General features: G+C 37.8%; 1 protein-coding gene across 1 annotated transcript in view; it reads left to right on the top strand.

The window, feature by feature from the left end:
* ZBTB46 (zinc finger and BTB domain containing 46) overlaps positions 1 to 19,146 on the top strand; it is a 107,841-nt gene extending 88,695 nt beyond the window's left edge. Inside the window, exons 6-7 of the mRNA XM_077832662.1 lie at positions 3,023 to 3,198; positions 13,934 to 19,146. Coding sequence (XP_077688788.1) covers positions 3,023 to 3,198; positions 13,934 to 14,323 — 566 coding nt within the window. The 3' untranslated portion in view covers positions 14,324 to 19,146. The remainder of the gene's footprint in view (positions 1 to 3,022; positions 3,199 to 13,933) is intronic.
* Positions 19,147 to 19,572: the final 426 nt, after the last annotated feature.

The raw sequence follows: 19,572 nt of genomic DNA, 5'->3' as shown, positions 1-19,572 counted from the left end.
AACATATTTCAATGAAAATACATTTCATCAGAAATGTTCCAACCAGTTGTTGTTAGTACCATGTTTGTGCGTTATCTGAAAAATGGCACGTGGAAGCCCAGCACAAACGTGGGGCATTTTTTACAGTACTGGCCTGGAGAAGAGTGTTTCTCAGTCAGTTAGTACTAGAGTGGGACAACACTTTTCAGCCAAATCCTTTCTTGTAAAAAAAAAAAAAAAAAAAAATGCCAATTTTTTTCATTTAATTTAAAAAAAAAAGTCAACGTTTTGAATCACCAAAATTTACAGAACTCAGTATTTTGCTTGGTCTCCTGTTCACGTATTGAACAAATGTGACCTTGCTTAGCTTTTGGCATCTGATGAAATATGTTCATTTCCTCCTCCTTAAATAAAAGTGCTGTGCATTCTAACTTCTACCTGGGCAGTCAGCAAAAGTTAGAAGGGGTTGTTGAATGATCCCCTAAGGAATAATGTTTCTAATAGTACTTCCTTATCTAATCCTACAGTGTATTGCAACACTGGGTAGGTGCCTCTGTCTTTGGGTGTTATTTGAATCCACAATCTTCAGGCCTAGAGATAAGAATATAACCAATGAGTAACATTTAAATGTATAGGAAATCAGAACGTAACAGATTTGGTTACAAGTATACAACAGGTGGCCCCTTTATTATCTTATTATGTATGCTTTTTAAAAAGGGGAGAAAATTGCATTACTCTTCAATTATTCCACTGAAAGTAATGGAATATCAAGACCTATCTTTTTGTGTTGAGTAGCACAACAGGTGCTGTTCTGCTGGATATATGATTCTTCCTCTGTCATCAAGGGCACAGCACTTAAATGTGGACAAAAAAGTGAAGGATTTTCCATCTATATGCTTAGAAATAAGTTACATTGACTACAAGTAACCATCTGCATATGAGTATGGTTCTAGTTTAAAAAGTCTCTCTATTGGAGGGAAAAAACCACAACCCACTGTGGTTCAGTGTTTGTTTAATTGATTTTTACTTTGAATTTCACAGCTTACAACTAAGAAGACTGGTTGGTTCTCCAAGTACTAGCCCTAGAAATTTAATAATGAGACAGTCAAGTTTTTTTCAAAATGTTTTTTCTTCTACCCTTCTTGTGTATCAGTTCCAGCAATAAAAATTCTTCCAAAATTGTTCCCAGGTGTTCCTGTGCAACTCAATATCTTCAGATTAAGCCTTCAGTGACACTTGTGCAGCCCCATACTAATCAATGGGGTTTCAAAGGATTGTCTTCACTGTGTATGCATGAGGAATCAAACCTAGTTTCCCACTCTCGTTGTGTTTGTTCTGCCATGCAAATAGAAGTAAATTTTTAAAAAGAACTGGTCACCAGAGTAAGCCGATGAGACGGAATACACGCAGGGAGCAGGCCTGCTGAGTAAAAAGGTGTCATTTTAAAATAGTTTATTTCTCAGAGTACAACTGCACTTGAAGGGTGTGGGTCTGTGAGACGCTGAGAGCTGTCAGCGTTGACTTAGCTACTGGGATCTTTGCAGGATGTAATATTTGAGTACGCATCTTGTAATTTAACTCGGTACCTTTAGTGACATAAGACCATAATAGACACTAGACTTCCCTTTTTTCCTTCTCTCTCCTACATGCAGTGCTTCATTTGAAAACACAGCGCTGGTTTGCCATCTGCTTAGAACAATAGCATATTTAAGCCCACCAAGGTTTAAGATGTCAACTAGAATTTGCTTTTATTGAATGCAAACCGGTATCCTTAAGATTAAGAATCGAGGTCCTTACTAGCAGTAAAACTGCTTTGGGCAAAGTCATTGAAGTGGGTAATATTTAACAGATAGAAATGGCAACTAAGAGAATCACTAGTGGGAGGATATCAAACATTACATGCACAAAGACAATGACCTCCAAATGTATAATGGGTGGGTTCCATTAAGGAATATCAGATCTTCTGTTTTCCCCTGCTTTGTTTTGCATGTTCCACTTTCATTTTTATTTGGAGGGGGAAACAGCAACACAGCTTCTATGTGCATTCTGCTGGCAAATTAGGCCATTAGGCTGTCAATACTGTATGTATCCCTGGGGTCCAGTTTGAGTGCACTTGCCTCTAAAAGGATGGCAAAAGGAGAAACGTTGACAGCACAGGAATAACTTATAAAAATTCATTCTCTTCCAAATCATTCAGGAAAATGTGATAAGAAAATTAATCTCGCAAAGATTATACAATTTGGACCGTGAACACACTTTCAAGAATTGCGCTTTCATTAAAGATTTTGTATCTGCTTTCTGCTACTCTCCGTATTTGCAGCAATAGTATGCTACTTTAAAGATGGTTACTGTTAAATGCTTGCATGGTGAACTCTGTCTTTGTCCAAGACACCCCTTCATCTTTGAACATTAATGGCAATAGTGCCACGGTACCTGGTTTCCTATAAACTGCATTTCACTCGTTTGTTTTACTTAGGGGTTTAAAGAGAAATTCGACATACTGCTATCAATATGTCACATTTGTGATCCTCTCTTCACAGCTAGTTATTTCTGACCTGATGCTGCATGTAGCTGTTTCAGTACATGAGGGCACTGTCACTAACTAGAACTATGCTTGAATTTCAGATGTCTCTATATTGGCCAACCAATTCCTGAAAATAATTTAGGATTATAGCAGATTATAATCCCCTTTTGTTTTGTACTTTAACAGACATTAAGGAAATTGCATCATTTTTTTACTGTTGCTAAATATTTGACAGCCTGGTGTACAGTCTTATCAACAAGTTTCTCTGGGGAACATACTTGAAGTTCCCAGCTGTGTTGACACAGTATAAGTACCCTAGTTAAAATCTTCCACTTAATAAGGCAGACATTAGAAAGACAGTGCAACGTAATTGAACTTGTTAAATGTTTTCCTTATGCAGAGTATAAAACAGTGGGAATGTGGTCTGACAGCAAAAACATTAATGAAAATTAAGCAAGAAAATGGATTATTTGAAATGTTTTGAGTTGTAACCTGCCCTCTTGGGTTGCTCTTTTTCAGTAAATGAATTCACAGTCATCAGAAAGAAATTTAAGTGCCCATACTGCAGTTTCTCAGCCATGCATCAGTGTATCCTGAAGAGACACATGCGATCCCATACAGGAGAAAGACCCTATCCTTGTGAAATCTGTGGGAAAAAATTCACACGCAGGGAGCACATGAAACGGCACACCTTGGTAAGTAGGAGCATTTGAAGTAGTTGGAAAACAGAAAGGTGGTTTGTTGTTGTGATTAAGGAGAAAAGGAACTTCACCTGTCTTAGATTTGTATTCTCTTTTTTCCCTGGTGCTCTTCTGAGTCTTTTATGGAATGCAGAAGACCTCTCTCCTGTTTTCTCTACCTTTAAAAGTCCCAGTATCTTGCTTATTGTTCCTCTGGAGTTATTCAACATCTGGTCCTCCAACTCAGCCAGAGGAGTTGCTGAAGAACAATTTGAAGTGGTTTGCAAACCCTGTTTAGTGCTCCTGGCCCTAAGGTGAGGGACTGAGCTGGGATCTCAAACTTCAATCCTCACTTCTTGGTGCACTAAACTACTTTTTAATGCAACATAGACTGCTGTGGAGGACCTATTAGGCTTTGGTGTTTCAAGGCACAAGAGGCAATGGTATCTTTAGGATCAAAAATGTTGGCCAAAGACTGACTAATTAGGAACAATTTTTTTTGAAGTAATACACCACCCAGTAAAAGCAAGGAAATTCTGATCCAGGATTACTGCTATCTTGTTGTGCTTAATTATCATTTAATTAAAGATTGCTTGCTGTTCAGAGAGCTGCTAGAAGGTCAATGTGTGCTGTTGTAACTTGCTAGCTTGTCTCAACTGCGGTGTTGTTATAAACACATGACATTGTGTGTGGGTTGTTTTTGTCAAATTTCCTTCTTTGGTTGTGGTATTTTCCCTTCCATGCATTTGTTAGCATCATTTCTAGACTTCTTGCACCTGACAGTCCATCACCTTGGTGATGTGGGGTGAGACTGTGGGATAGTAGAGATGACATGAAGTCCCATCTGGTGATAGTGAAATTAGATATAATTGTTGCAAATATTGTTGTTCATACTCACTAGCTACTTTTTCAAGACCTTAATATCCTGGAAGAAGAACAGGAGGACTTGTGGCACCTTAGAGACTAACAAATGTATTTGAGCATAAGCTTTCGTGAGCTACTGCACACTTTATGGGATGCATTCAGTGGAAAATACAGTGGGGAGATTTATATACATAGAGAACATGAAACAATGGGTTTCTTCAACAAAAAAACTTCAAAAACAGACTCCAACGAGAGACTGCTGAATTGGAATTAAATTGCAAACTGGATACAATTAACTTAGGCTTGAATAGAGACTGGGAGTGATGGGTCATTACACAAAGTAAAACTATTTCCCATGTTTGTTCTCTCCCCCCCCCAGCCCCCTCCCCACTGTTCCTCAGACGTTCTTGTCAACTGCTAGAAATGGCCCACCTTGATTATCACTACAGAAGGTTTTTCCCCCCCACTCTCCTGCTGGTAATAGCTCACCTTAAGTGATCACTCTCGTTACAGTGTGTACGGGAACACCCATTGTTTCATGTTCTCTATGTATATAAATCTCCCCACTGTATTTGCCACTGAATGCATCCGATGAAGTGAGCTGTAGCTCACGAAAGCTTATGCTCAAATAAATTGGTTAGTCTCTAAGGTGCCACAAGTCCTCCTGTTCTTTTTGCGAATACAGACTAACATGGCTGCTACTCTGAAACCTGTTAATATCCTGGCAATTTCTATTTATTATAATAAATTCAGTACCCACAAACTAGAAGTGCTAGAATCTAACACCTTACCAAGTTTATTTTGGTTTGATTTTTAAACAGAATGTTTGGGCTAGAATTTGACACAAAGGAATCTAAAACTAACTCACATTTTTCTCCAACAACAACAAAAAAAAAAACCCCACCTTGAAACAGTGTTACTTTAAAAAGAACAAATTTTATGTCAACTTCTAGCACAATAGTTTCAACAGCCAAGACCACCAGCACTGTCCCTTTCCCCCTTAAATCAGGTCTGTAGCACAAACACCAGTTTCAGCTTTAATTTTAGGGATGGTGGCGGCTTCATAGTAATACTTTCTCATACATCAACTGGTTTGTAACACTATGGGAGAGAAAGGGGAAAAGAGTGCTGGGCAGAGAAATCACTGAAAAAAATTATTAGAGCCAGTTCAATAACTTGCTTGCTTTTACCTTTTATCACCTTTTTAATTTTGAATTTGCAAATAGATGCAAGTACTAGAGAATTCAGTGGAATGTATTATCTTCAGAAGCAACAGTTCTTGATTGTGGGCTGTAAGACTGACTAAAATCTTCCAGGCTAAGAAAGACCCTTACCTTAATGGGTTTTGACAGATAGGAGCTGGAGACAGCTTTTCCTTTTGGATGATGTAGATTCCATGTGAAGTACATGTAAATTAAGGTATCACAAAAGATTAAAGATAAATTTAGACTGATTTATGTTTTACTGGTTATAAGTCAAACAGCAGATATCCACAGAGAAATCCTCTCTCCCGTCACCAGATTTTGAAAAGGTGATTTAAAACAATAGTTTAAGTTAAATATAACACATTTGAATATCCTGACATTTGCAAGGTTTTTTTCCTATTGTAGTGGATAGTTTTAAACAGGTAGTACGTAGCATATTTTTATCTTCTCTTGTCTTTCAGAAGTGAAGTTGAGGTAGTTTTGTGCAAATCCATCTTAGATCTCCGTTTTTGCTATAAGGAAGGACCATTCAGGTCACTACCATGGTGTATTGAAGTGGAGTTAAAATTCTTTTAGTATATACGTGGGGAGATGTATCAGACATCTCTGAGATATCTGTAGCTTTTCTTTATATGCAGTTGAGCCTGTCCCTCAGAATCCAGTTATGGCAAGAGGTTAGGCATGTTGTTTTGAAAGTGCCAACTGGGTGTGCAGATTTGCAGGGCAAGGGATAAAGTCCTGAAAAAGTTTCACATGGAATAAAAAAAAAACATTACTACTATCGAAGTTATTCCAAAGAGTTTAACTGATTTATAACAAAACTGATAAAGGTTGGGTTAACAATCATAGAAATGTTGGACTGCAAGGGACCTCGAGAGGTCAAGTCCAGCCTGAGTCAGGACCAAGTAAACCTAGACTGTCTCCGACAAGTGTCTGTCCAACCTGTTCTTAAAAACCTTCAATGACGAGGATTCCACAACCTCCCTTGGAAGCCTATTCCATAATTTAACTACATTTATAGTTAGGAAGCTTATCCTAATATTTTACCTAAATCTCCCTTACTATAGATTAACGGTTTACTTCTTGTCATACCTTCAGTGAACATGGAAAACAGTTGATCACTGTCCTCTTTAGCATAGCCCTTAACATGAAGCTCATCAGGTTCCCCCTCAATCTCCTTTTCTCACAACTAAACATGTCCAGTTTTTCTAACCTTTCATCATAGGTCAGGTTTTCTAAACCTTTTATCATTTTTGTTGCTCTCCTTTGGAGTCTCTCCAGTTTATCCACATCTTCCCTAACGTGTGGTGGTGCCCCGAACTGGACAGTGAAAATGACAATTAAAATAAATTAAAAATCATGATTGGTTTCGGTTTAGACCATTGTTCCTTCTATGAAGAAGCACTAGGTAGGTTCACTTCGCTTTTTGGATGTTACAATATGGACCCATCAGGTTTACTGACAAAAATCTCTACAGAGGAACCCACTGACTGAGTATTTTCACAAAAGTGAGAGCCCTACAGGGGAAGATTGTGTATAAGACTCCAGAAAATGGATAGTTTTATGTTCATCGGATTTTTTTTTCCAGTTAGCACAGCATCACTTTCCACAGGCTACTAGTTCAATCAGTATCTTCATCTTCACTTATGGGGAGGTGTTGGGGGTTGTGTGAATTGAATATGGGGAGGGAAACCCATGGAATCTTGTTCCTTGTGCTTATTTGTCTTGTAACTTTATTTTCCTGATATGTCAGACGTTTGTGCTTCTTAGTGCCAGTTTGCAGGTAGAACTGTGGAGATGAATGTTGTTGTGCATCAAATGCAAACTGCACCTGTTATAAAAATAACTCCCAGACATACATCTCAGAGTAAAAAGTTGAAGTAGAGAAAAGGAAATGTGTTTAAACCAGCAAAGCCTTTGCTTCTTTCAGTTCCTCAATCAATGTGCAAGGTTTAAAGGGCCTGAGTTAGTTTTTGTTTAGCCCAATTTTTTGTTTTAAAAATGTGTTTTGTTTTGTTAAAGCTTTTACATAACCTCAGGTCTGTAGAAATGTTTCTATGCGGTATCTTTTTAAAATCCAGAGCAAGTTTTTTAAGCAAATAAGATTTTTCCCTGCATTCCTTGCTTCTCAGATACTTTTCCATTGTGTTAGAGCATAAGAAGCTGACAGTGAAATTAACTAGAAACAAAAATGACAGATATATTTTCATTGTCCAGGTTGAGAGAAATACAAAATGTGTGAACAGCACAGATTCTAGTTTTAATAATGTATGCAACGTTAACATAGGTAAGGACATTAATTTTTAAAAATATTGTTTTAAATCTGATATTGTCCCTTAAAACACTGTCTATAAAAAGTTAGTTTTGCTAGTGTGATTTCTATCTAAAGAGGAGTTAGATAAACAGCTGTGCTTCTGAAAAACACACACATGACCTGAGATGGCAAATATCTCTTTGATATTTCCTTTCTTCTATTTGATTTATAGATGTGTACTGAGAAATACATATTCTAAATAAGGTTCATTTATTTTATTTTAAAATGACCATTTACTTTGGAGGGCCTAGATGTAATAGCAAAAGTAACCAATGGATAATGTATCAGTTAACATTACATCACCACTCGCTTTCCTTGAGGTTGCAATGCACATTGTGTCTCCAAAAATGGATGTCCACCTTGCAAGGAAAATGTGTAGCCCTATAATCAAATATTTCTAAATGGCTTCAGCAAAAAGTATTGATCTGCTGTTTGCTGTTGGGTTTTTTGTTTTGTTTTTCCCTTTGGGTTGTCCCTGTTTTTGCTAAAAAATTTCTGACCCCTGCTAGTTGCAGTGTCCATAGTGACCAGAAATTACTTAAATCTAGTGGCTTTATGAGGGAAAAATAACAGCTTCCCTTGTTGCTGAGCACCCAACTTCTTGTAGAAGCTATAGCTTTTTAAAAATATAAACTGACATTTTTAATGTAGATACTACATTGTGAATTCAGCTTGTTTTGTTCACACGTGCATTCTGAAACAATGTTCAGTTCCTTTTTCTGGGAAGAGTTGTATGTAGTCAGCTGGTAGGCAGTTGCCTGCCTGCAGCAGATGCCAGTGTCATGTCTTAGCTTGCCAAGTGGTGGTGTTTATATACAAGGTGGCAGTTAGCCCATACCACTTAAACCAGAATGATCAAGGGGCTTATGTTATCAGTTGCTATGGTATCTAAAACCCCACCATCTTTTACTTCCTTCCATGAGTATGTGTCCATTCGGATGAGTGCCCAGCCATCTGGCCTTGGGACCAACTGCTCCTTGAGATGTCCCTTTATTATTTCCTTTGGGTGTTAGTCTTCTGGTGTTCAATAGGCACATCCAAGCAGCTGGCTCTGTCCCCTGTAGACACAAAGGTTTTAAGGTCTGTTGTTAATTTTGCCGTTGTAGACACCTTGTCATGCCAGCTGGTTCCCTGGATCTTTATAGTTCGGGGTGGAATATTTTTCTTTTTTACATTAGGATTTGGTGCAGTTGCAGCCAGGGCAGTTATTCCCCTTTGAAATATTGGTGAATATCCTTATTATCAAATACAATAAGAATAGGGTCTGTCTACCATGAAAGTGGTCATTTTCAACCACTGAAGACAAACAGCATACGTGCCTTTGTTTTAGATAGTACATCTTTTGAGTTAACTGGGGGAATGGAAATAGTATGTTTTGATGGCAAAATCCAGTTGTGTGCGTCATTCTGAGTATTCCAGTTGGACTATCAAATGTAGAAAAGGAGCGGGTTGGAGGGGAGAATCATTTAAAAGTTTGGGTTGCTGGACTTCTGTTTGAAGTTATGGTTCATTTTGGTGCATATTGTGTCACTTCTGGCTCTCTTGGCCCTGAGGACCTCCCCTCATCTACCTATTTTGCCATCTCCTGAGATGATGTTAATGTTTTGATTCCTGAAAATCTTTTCAGTAACACAGAACGGCATACATGGATACAGCATAGATCATTTTAAATCGCTTTTAAGATCCCTTCTTTAGGATGGGTCTACTATCCAACTTTTTTTAAAAAAGAGTTTGCTTCATATACATATGGTAATACATACAATAGTATTTCAAATAGTTTTCAAGAACCCATCTTGAAAAATATTTCAGAACATGGAATAACGTGTAGTTCAATAGGAGTAAGAATGCACCGGCTTTGGTGAACTCAATGTTGATCAAAGCAGAAGCATGACTGAGGCCTTGTCTACATTACAGGGGGAGATCGATCTAAGTTATGCAACTTCAGCTACGTGAATAACGTAGCTGAAGGTGACATACTTAGATCTACTTACTGTGGGGTTCACACGATGCAATGTCAACGGGAGAGTGATCAGCCGTCATCTATCCCCCGGTAAGTGTAGAGAAGCCCTAACTTTTTCATAAGGAACTGATGAAAAAACCCTAAATTAAAAGCTAGACTTTGACCTGATAATCTGAGTTTAGAACACATGCTTCCTCACATTGAAGTCAGGTGGTGAGTTGGCTTTTCCACACAAAAAAGGAGATAGGAGGACAGATATTAATGCAGCCCAACTTTCATTAGGCATAACTTGATCCTAAGTTTTTGCATGACTAAATCTGAAATTAATCTGAAACCAGTCAGGAAATGTGCCACATAGAAAATGCCATAGAAAGATAAAACAAACAAACAGGTCAATATAGAGCTGTGCCATAAGTCACCTTTGAACAGGAGATGGCAGCCTTGCAGCTGAGCCACTGGTCTGGGATTCAGATCTGGGGTTAATTCCCAAATCTGTGGCAGACTGCCTGGGTGAGCTCGGACACTTCACTTCATCCTTGTGCCTAAATTACCCGTCTGCAAAATGGGGATACTACCTATTTCCTTTCTCCCACCCTTCATCTGCTCTGTCTGCTTCGACTGTAATATCTTTGAGGAAGGGACACAGCCTCTCATTATATATTTGTGCAACAGCTAAAACAGCGTAGCCCCAACTTTGGTTGGGGACCCAGGCACTATAACAACCTGTTTGGGGTCCCCAGGTGATATAAATAATTAATAAAAACAGACAGCCGGAAATCAACTAATTTCAGTTGAAAGTAAGAATTCTTGTAGCACAAATCAAGTGTACATAGCAGACTTTTTTCTTCTTTTGGTGCTTTCTAAATGAATTGTCTGTAACCAACACAGCTGGTACCATGGCTAAATGCACATGAGAGTGGGTGAAGTGCCCAAACTCTTGCTGCCTGCAGGAGATGATACTGTGCTGTCAGGATTGAGAACTGTGACTACTGACATCCAAGTTTGAATCCCCAAATATATGTAATTTCCTGTCCCAGCTCAGAGAAAAAGGGTTTCCTGAATAATTCCCATCCCCTGTAATGCATTTGACCACCACTAAGGCATTTGAACAGACAGAAACTGGGAATGTAACACCAGACTCAACAAAAAATTCTCTCGAATCTTTATATCTAAGAGCAACACTTCCTCACATTAACTTTGTAATCAACTTTGTAGTCAAGCACTCCACTCCGGAGGGCACTAAGCTCTCTGATGATTTCTGTTTCTCAAAGTTCAAGGCAGCTGGGAGTATCAAGAACACAATACTCCTAGTCTCAGAGTTAAGTTGTTTGAACAGATTTTAGTCATTCTGTTTAGCAACACTTATGGATTATGTTAAGTTTCCCGACTTGGGTAAGGTGCCACATGAGAAGAGCAATGGAGCAGTTAAAGCAGGACCAATTTATCACTGCAAACATACTGCTAGGGGTAAAGAAATGGGTAGCCTTTCTGGCCCTGTGATGGGCCCTCATAAAGCTGCTAAGAGATACAGCTCATGGCTGGGGAGTGCAGGGTCAGGAAGCAGTTTGCTGGTCCAATCTGTGTGTGTCGTCCCTCGCAATACACAGCTCAGTTGTGAGAACAAGAGTCTCGGCCACATGAAAGCAGTAAATATTCACCTCCATCACAAGCAGCGTAGCTTTCTGGTCATTGATGGAATAGGCAATGGGAACAAGGGGAAGGGAGAGAAAAAACCAAGAGAGCAAAAACTAATAAAAATGGACAGGAAAAAGGAGGAATGGGAGTAACAGGAGGTGTATAAAAAAGAAACACACAGAAAAGGAGAGTAAAGTGAGCAAACAGAAAGGATAGAAACACAGTAATTGAATCAGTAGATAGCATGGGGATATGGGGAGGCACTGCCCATATACTGTGTGTGCTCTTGACATAGTTGCATATAAGGTGTATCGACTAAAAGGGGGACACGGTGGCCCAAAAACTTGTAGCAAGGACAAGCGTAATCACATCTTGGGAAGTTGAGACCCCTTGGGAAAATGTTGGCTGAGGACCATGGACCACTTTCTAATTGTCTGCTGGCAGCTCTCGTGGTGCTGGCTCCACTTCCTTGCTCCCAAAGGCATTTGGGCTCATCAACGTGAAAACATTTTTTTACTCAGAAAGAAGGTCAATTAAACACATTTTTAACTGAGTCACAGAAGATCTACATTTCCTGGATCTGAAGCCAAACCAGTTGTTCTATGGCAATTCCTATGCTCCTATTCCGATCATAGGCTAATCGGAGTGCTTACAACTAGAATATTCAATTTCCTTATTGGTTACCCAGCTGAACTAAAGGTATTTGGAGAGAGAAGAAACTGACCAACTTCACCTACTCTTACAGTCGAAGCAGACAGAGCAGATGAAGGGTGGGAGAAAGGAAATAGGTAGTATCCCCATTTTGCAGACGGGTAATTTAGGCACAAGGATGAAGTGAAGTGTCCGAGCTCACCCAGGCAGTCTGCCACAGATTTGGGAATTAACCCCAGATCTGAATCCCAGATCAGTGGCTCAGCTGCAAGGCTGCCATCTCCTGTTCAAAGGTGACTTATGGCACAGCTCTATATTGACCTGTTTGTTCGTTTTATCTTTCTATGGCATTTTCTATGTGGCACATTTCCTGACTGGTTTCATATTTAGTCATGCAAAAACTTTGGATCAAGTTATGCCTAATGAAAGTTGGGCTGCATTGGTATCTGTCCTCCTATCTCCTTTTTTGTGTGGAAAAGCCAACTCACCACCTGACTTCAATGTGAGGAAGCATGTGTTCTAAACTCAGATTGTCAGGTCAAAGTCTAGCTTTTAATTTGGGGTTTTTTCATCAGTTCCTTACTATAACTTCGTGGCATAGCCAGCATAGTTTTAATTGCCTTAGAGCCCTCAAACAGAAAACATCTTTTCTCTGGTGGACATGGTAGGCCCATCAATTCAAAGAATAGAGAGTCACAATCGATTTGAATGCTGTTTCCAGAGACCTCTTCGCATTGTAACATCTTAACAGAAAGAACTTTTAAAAGCATGTGTTCGTGTGCCAGATTATTTTTGGTGTGACTCCACTGAAGTAGAGTTCAGTAATCCTGACCCCACTGATACGTTCTTTTCTTTAGGAGTGGAGTGTAGCAAATGAGTTTAATGAGTAAATAGGCTCCCTTGCTTTGCCTAAAGTGAAAATGCACTAAGGCAGAGATTACGTGTATTAGCATACTTTGTATGGAGCTGTGTTTAAACACACAAACTCTTCAAGTATTTAGTTCTGGTTATTATACTGTGACGTTTGGGTCAGTTAGAACAATGTTCTCCCTCTGAATAAATTCTGCAGATTACTTTTCCACTGCTGCTCGTACTCTGTAACTGTAATAGCTGTGCATAATGCCATGTTCAGACACACAATGCTGTGTGACTCTTTCAAGAAACAGAAACTTCTGTGATAAACTTTCTTCAGCTGTCAAAGTAGACACAAATTTTGAAGCTGATGTGCATTAGAAGGTGGTTTGGTTTTTTGTTTTGTTTTAAAGTGAGTACATTGATTAGATTTTTATTCTTTAGCCTACGGTGATGGTGATAATGATGGAATACAGACCGCTAAATTCATGCGTTACAATATCCTGACACCTGTTGATAAGTTACCACCTTTGAGCCTGTCTGCACTGGGAACATTTTTGAAAAACGTAATCAATGTAATTGTGTCACTGCAACTAAAGCAGGGTACACCTCTCACACAGATGCACTGAACCAATCCAAGACAGGGTTTGCAAAGGCACGACTTAATATGGTTAATTGCCAAAGTAAACCTTACTTTACTTCAGTGCAGTGCAGCTACATTAGCAGTTTGCACCGTGTAACTACACTGACATGGTTACACCACCAGTGAAAATGTTCCTAAGGTAGACCGTTCCTTTGTCTGACCAATAGCAAACACTGAAATTCTTGTTGTATCTTTGAGACATATTTCTGGGTAGCTTTTAACTAGCATCTGGTGACAGCTATTTTAAGATAGTATGAGACTTTCAAAATGTAGTAGGAATTTTAGGAATGTGTGCATTCTAGTGCCCTGTGGTAAATGTAGACCAAGAGAAGCAAGGAGGTTTAGGCTGAAATGATTGGTTTCACAGTCAGAGGTGTTTCAAAAAAAGGATTTTCCATTGCATTGTAAAATACCTTCCTACTAATACTAGTAGAAATATAGTGGATAAAAGTCATACCTGGGACCCATCATTTCTGTTCGAAATACCAGCCAGTGACAGTTACGGGCTACATTATTTTTTTCCCTTTACAGCAAAACGGAAAGCATCTCTTCTTTCTTGGACCACATTTGCAATTCTCTGCTTCATCTTCCCTGCCTTAATTTTTTTCTATTTTTTCCTTCCCTAGGTCCACAGTAAAGATAAAAAATATGTATGCAAAGTGTGCAACAGAGTGTTCATGTCTGCAGCCAGCGTGGGAATTAAGCATGGTTCCCGCCGCCATGGAGTTTGTGCCGATTGCTCTGGTCGAGGCATAACAGGCCACTTAGATCAGAATGGAGGAGAAGGTTCTCCAGATGAATTGTATCCTGGTGAAGGCCAGTACATGGAGGATCCAGATGACATGAAAGTGGAGGGAGATGAAGAGATGGGGGATGATGATGATATAAAATGGAAAGATGATGTAGGAATTTCACAAGATGATGTGATTCTAGAAGATGACAAAGAAGATGTCGACTCTCCACAGGAGCAAGAGAACTCTGGAGAAAATGACAAGGATTTTACTTGGATTTCTTAGGGAAACGGGGAAGATTTTGTTTGTAGGGGGAGGGAGGGAAGACAGAGTGTGCTGGGAAAAACTAAGTAGCCTTGTTGTTGTCCATGTGTGCAAAAGAGTTGTTTGTGGTTTTTTTAAACAAACAAGTCCTTTATCTGTACCATTCAGATACTGTATTAGTAAGTGTCACTTTTAGTGGCATCAGTTACATCCCCTTCCCCTTCTCCCACATGGAAAAATATGATTGTCTGTCTTTGCCTCTCTGTGGGAGCAAATCAGATTGCATGCAAGTGACTTAGAGTTTCTGAAGATGTAAGCACTGTGAGGGGGGAGAGAGAGACTAGGAGACAGTGTAAAGCATGTGTTCCTTTTATAAACCTTCCCCACCCTGAATTAAATACCAGGGAGGTTTTGTGTCCCAAACCACTGGTTTTTTTTAAAGTTTTGTTTGTTCTAAATTCACAGCAGCAGTGGACTTACTTACAAACTAGTATCATGTAAATAAACTGACCTGTGTGTTCGAGGGCTTCTCCATATAACCCAAGCCTTTCGCAAAGAATTAATTTAAATATTTAATTTTTTTAATGTATGGATTTTTTTTATGGAGCCTGTTAGATCAAACAGCAATTCAGGCTGCAGCCTTAAGAACCCCTTTCATAACATGGGATCTTAACTCCCAAATAGTCCATCAGGTTAAAGATCATGAAATTACTTGGGCCCACTGGCATCTTAACAGTATCCAGTTTTCCAACCTTGTTTAGTTCTATTATCTGAAATGAGTGTTGGTGTTTCCATAAGATTTCTTTTGCTATAAAAGACGCATAGAGTTTAGTACCCAGCTGCTTGGTTTACATGAAAGTTGTCACCTTTCTTCCTTAGGTGTCAACTAACTGCCTTTTTCATATTTATATGCAAATTTTAGTAAATACAAGTCATTTAGCAAAATGAATTACAAATTGTGATAACTCAAGGAACTAGGGGAGAAATCCTGGCTCTGAAGTCAAGATTTTTCCCAAATTGTTATATTCATCCTTGCCAAGCTGAAACATTCCTACTTACTTTGTAGGTGTAGTCCGTATGTTTAACTGACTAAGTAAAACTTCCTTTGTTGGTTCCAAGTAAGTAAACCTTCCCTTTTAGAGAACCATATTTCTCCACTAGAGCATCTCCTCTTATACAGTAGAGTTTACATGGGTGTGTTCCAAATAGTTCAGTTCATATTGGCCACTGCTGCCTTCCTATGACAACATTTAAATAAAAAACTCAATGAAAGTGTCCTGCTCATAATAAAAGCTTCTGCTGAACCTTTCACCTTCATGCTTTTGGTGCTTAAAAAAAAAAAAAAAAAAAAAGCTGAAGACCTCACTGTTTTCTTGCTATGGAGCAGATTTTTATACAACCTGTATGATTAATGGTGGTCTTGAAACCTGCCACAAACAAGACCAAGAGGCAACCAGTTAAATCTAGGAAGCCAAATTATTAAAAGGTGCTATTTTCCCCCCAATTGTGGGAAAGGTACTTTCTTGTGGGAAAACAATATAAGTCCTTGCAGTTTAATTTTAAAAAATGGAAAGCATGGTTCTACCCAGGGAGTAAAATAAAAGCAGATTTTACTGTACAAAATCCAAGTAATCAAATCTTTAGGTTTTTCAACTCTTAGGTGCCAGGAATCTCTTCCCAGTGAAGTGTGATAATGCAGGAACCTACCCACCTGGCTACCTAGAATAGTTGGACATTTAGGCATTGCTCTCTTTGAAGGGTCATATCACCATTGTTATGTATTTTATTCCTTTCTCTGCAGTTGTCTTCAGTTTCTTGAAAAGGAAAAAAACCAAAATCTCCCCAATTTTCCTATGCATGTTTTCTTCCTCCCCAAATTTTGGGACTCCACTCACAATGGTTTATACTTTCACAATGTGCATAAGCACCAGAATTGTTGCTGTTCAAGTTTGGTACTTGTCAGTAATTTGGAAAAATGTTTTTCTGAGTCAATCCATGGTCTTAAATCTATTGTTAGCTCAAAGCAAAGCTCTATGATCACTTGTCTATGTGATATTTAGGCTAATATTTAGGATTGAGAAAGTTACCTGACAAAAATGGGCAACCAGATTCTTTAAATATTCAAGGAATAGTGTGGGAGGGTCATATAAAACCATTTTTATGAAACTGTAAAAAGCTGTTTTTGCATTTTAGCTTGTTATAAAGCCCTATAACTATGTTTAAAACCCCCCCAATATTTTAAGATTGGACCTTTTTATATCCCTTTTTCTAAATGCAAAAGAAATCAGCAGTTGTGTCCACTCTGTGTTGATTATAAAACCAGGCCACTGTTTCATGAACTTGACTGCTTTCACCTATCAGATATGCAGGCTGTGGATTTATTGCCATTTATTCTGTAAATATTAATTTTTTCCCTAGACTTCCAGCAATCACTTGTTACATGTAGACAAATACATACAGTACTTTAAAGAAACCTGTAGCTTGGCTTTTTATATATTAAATCTATTTAAAAATGGAGAAAGGAAAAAAAAAAAAAACCCGAAACCACAAACCTTCAGTTTCTACATTCCACTTTTCGTCCACCCTGACTCCACTATACAAATTCACTATCTTCAGCTAGTATGTTTTAGGGAGAAACAAAAGGTATTGATCCTGAATTGACTTTTTCCCTTGTCCCTGCCCCCTTTTGGGCGAACTTGATTTTGTATTAATATTTTGGGGTGCTTAGCTTTATTTTGTGTTTTATTTGGAAATATTTTATATTGCCTTTTTCTTTTCCTTTTTTTAAAATGGTGGACAAGAAGCCAAATGGCTTTCATAAATGTTTTCTACCAGTGCCACTTCTGTGCTCTTCAAACTGAGGATGCAAAAAAAGAAGAGAAACCCACAAAAAGCTAACTTGTTATAATGTTAAAATTATAATATAGCGCATACGTCTATATTACTAACTTACACTAAATAAATATATATACCAAATAAATCATTCTAATATGTGATGTATACTTTTAAGTGCTTTGTTTTTGATGGAGGTGTGCAGATTTGGAAATTAAAAACCTTTAAGGAATTGCTTTTTAAACTTTCACACCCTATGGGGGAGAGACATGGGATTTTATTTTTGAAAGAAAGTGAGTTTGAAAACGGTGATACTTTCCATCAGATGAAAAGGGGGGCTCTCTATACAACTTTACCAGTTACTTCGCTTCTATGTTATAAACTGAAATCTGAAGCTGCACTGTGTTTAACTGCAGGGATAATCTATGTAAAAATTAAAAGAAATCAGATTTGAAAACAGGAAATTAAGCATGGAAAGAGACCAGCAATTTCCAGATCCATCCCCAGGCCCAGGCCCACAAAGACGTCAGCAAATGCACAACTGCGTGCAGGTGTTTGACTTTCTAAATTTGGAGCACCAGTTTAGAGTTTACCAACCATATCTCACATTTTTCTGTGTCCAGATACTTGTGTAATTTGCTGCCTATATAAATTTCTCTTTGCTGTTCTGTGTAAAGAAACTCTGCCTAAATGTTGTTCTATCCAACACTAGCTCAAATAATCTTTAGCATCCACTTTTCTATTTCCCTTCAGGAATTTATATATTTTACTGAGGTTCCCTTTTTAAATTTCATTTTCTTTAAATACATAAAGAAATAAAATGCAGATTTAGTTTCAGAAAAGAACTCCCTTAATGAAAAAATAAAACATTTGATCTCAGTGGAAATGTGTGTAATTTTTAAAAAAATTTTATATGTAATATGTGATCACTGTACCCTGAATCTCTTTATTATTCTCATCTTTTTTATATATAAAATGGGGCCAGGACTACAAAGAGCATCTCAAATATAGCTTTGCTAACTTCTCATGCAGTTCAATGATTGAATGCATTTCTTCAGTTTTATATACACTATCTATGCAGCTCAGAATAAATACCTAAAGAATGCTAAATGATGCAGTAAGTTAGACCTTCGTAAAATACTGCATTAAAAGCTTTCTTGAACAATACAGGCAACTTAGGTTCTTGGCCCTTTTTGTTTCTTTCAAAAAGTCATTTAAACAAAAATCCTAATTTATATATATTTAAGTATTGTTTCTTTATATATTAAAGTTTAAGGTCACCATAAAACCTCACAAAGATACAGAATGATTTTGCAGGGAGATGAGAAGTAGGACATGTCTCATGAAGGTTTTCGAAGTGACTGGCTCTTTTTAAAAACAAATAGTGTTTGGACTATTAAAGGAATATTTTCTTATCAAAAGGAAGCCTACTTTAGCGTTAGGTCCCATTTTATGTTTTGTATCTTGAATTATGCCTTTAAATGTTCTGCAACTCCAAAGTGAAAATCGCATTCAGTTGACTTTTTATATATATGTATGTTTGGGAATTTATTACTTTGGGTTATGTGTCAAACTCTTGTTCCTGACAAAGTTGTATATTTTGACTCTCAATTTGCAGTAGAGTGTTGGGTCAGAACACTGCCATCTTTGAATAGGCACCTGTGTGAAAAAGATCCACCTTAATGCTTCCAATTTTGCACATCATCCTTTAATTAAAAAAAAAAAAAAAAAAAAAAAAATCCAAGAAAATGCAAAAACTGGAATTTTTTGCAATATTATGAAAGATAATCTTATTTTAGCTCATTCTGTGACATGTGCAACTCTTGAGAAAGCCATACTTAATGGTTCTTTTTATTTTTAGATTCTATATTGTGTTCTGGATTTCTGCCTTTTCTAGAATTTCTGCATAGTAAGAGTGCTGTGTGTATGCTTTCATATATATTTATTTTTCAACATGCTTTAAACCTGTCTACAAAAATAAAACTAAAAATAAAAAACCCACCAAGACAGTGTTTGAAGATTGTTGACTATTTTTTTTTTTGCTGGGAATATTCTATATTATACTGACTTTATATTAATTATTATAAACCTGTGTTTGTATTGGAGATGTGTTTAATATTTTGGGGAGGTGGGGAGATTTTAGTAATCAGAAGTCAGTGGGAGAACATGACTGTGTGTTGTACTGATTTTCTGTAAATGTAGTTCAGGTAAATATTACCTTATTTTCTAGTTGATCTCACAGTTTCTTGTCTGCCTAGGCATGCCAAAGGTATGCCTATTGATTATGATTACTTTATGTGATGGGATTAGCTTAGACATACTTGCAAAAATCAATCAGTTTCAATAAATTGGGAAATTGCTGCTAAAACACATTGTCTTGGTTTTTTTTACACACTGATTGAGACATGATAGATGTCCAGGAGTCCCAGAATATCACT

The sequence above is a fragment of the Eretmochelys imbricata genome, chromosome 13 (genome assembly GCF_965152235.1).
Source record: "Eretmochelys imbricata isolate rEreImb1 chromosome 13, rEreImb1.hap1, whole genome shotgun sequence".
Taxonomy (NCBI): Eukaryota; Metazoa; Chordata; order Testudines; family Cheloniidae; genus Eretmochelys; species Eretmochelys imbricata.
This window is presented reverse-complemented; position numbering and strand designations above follow the sequence as displayed.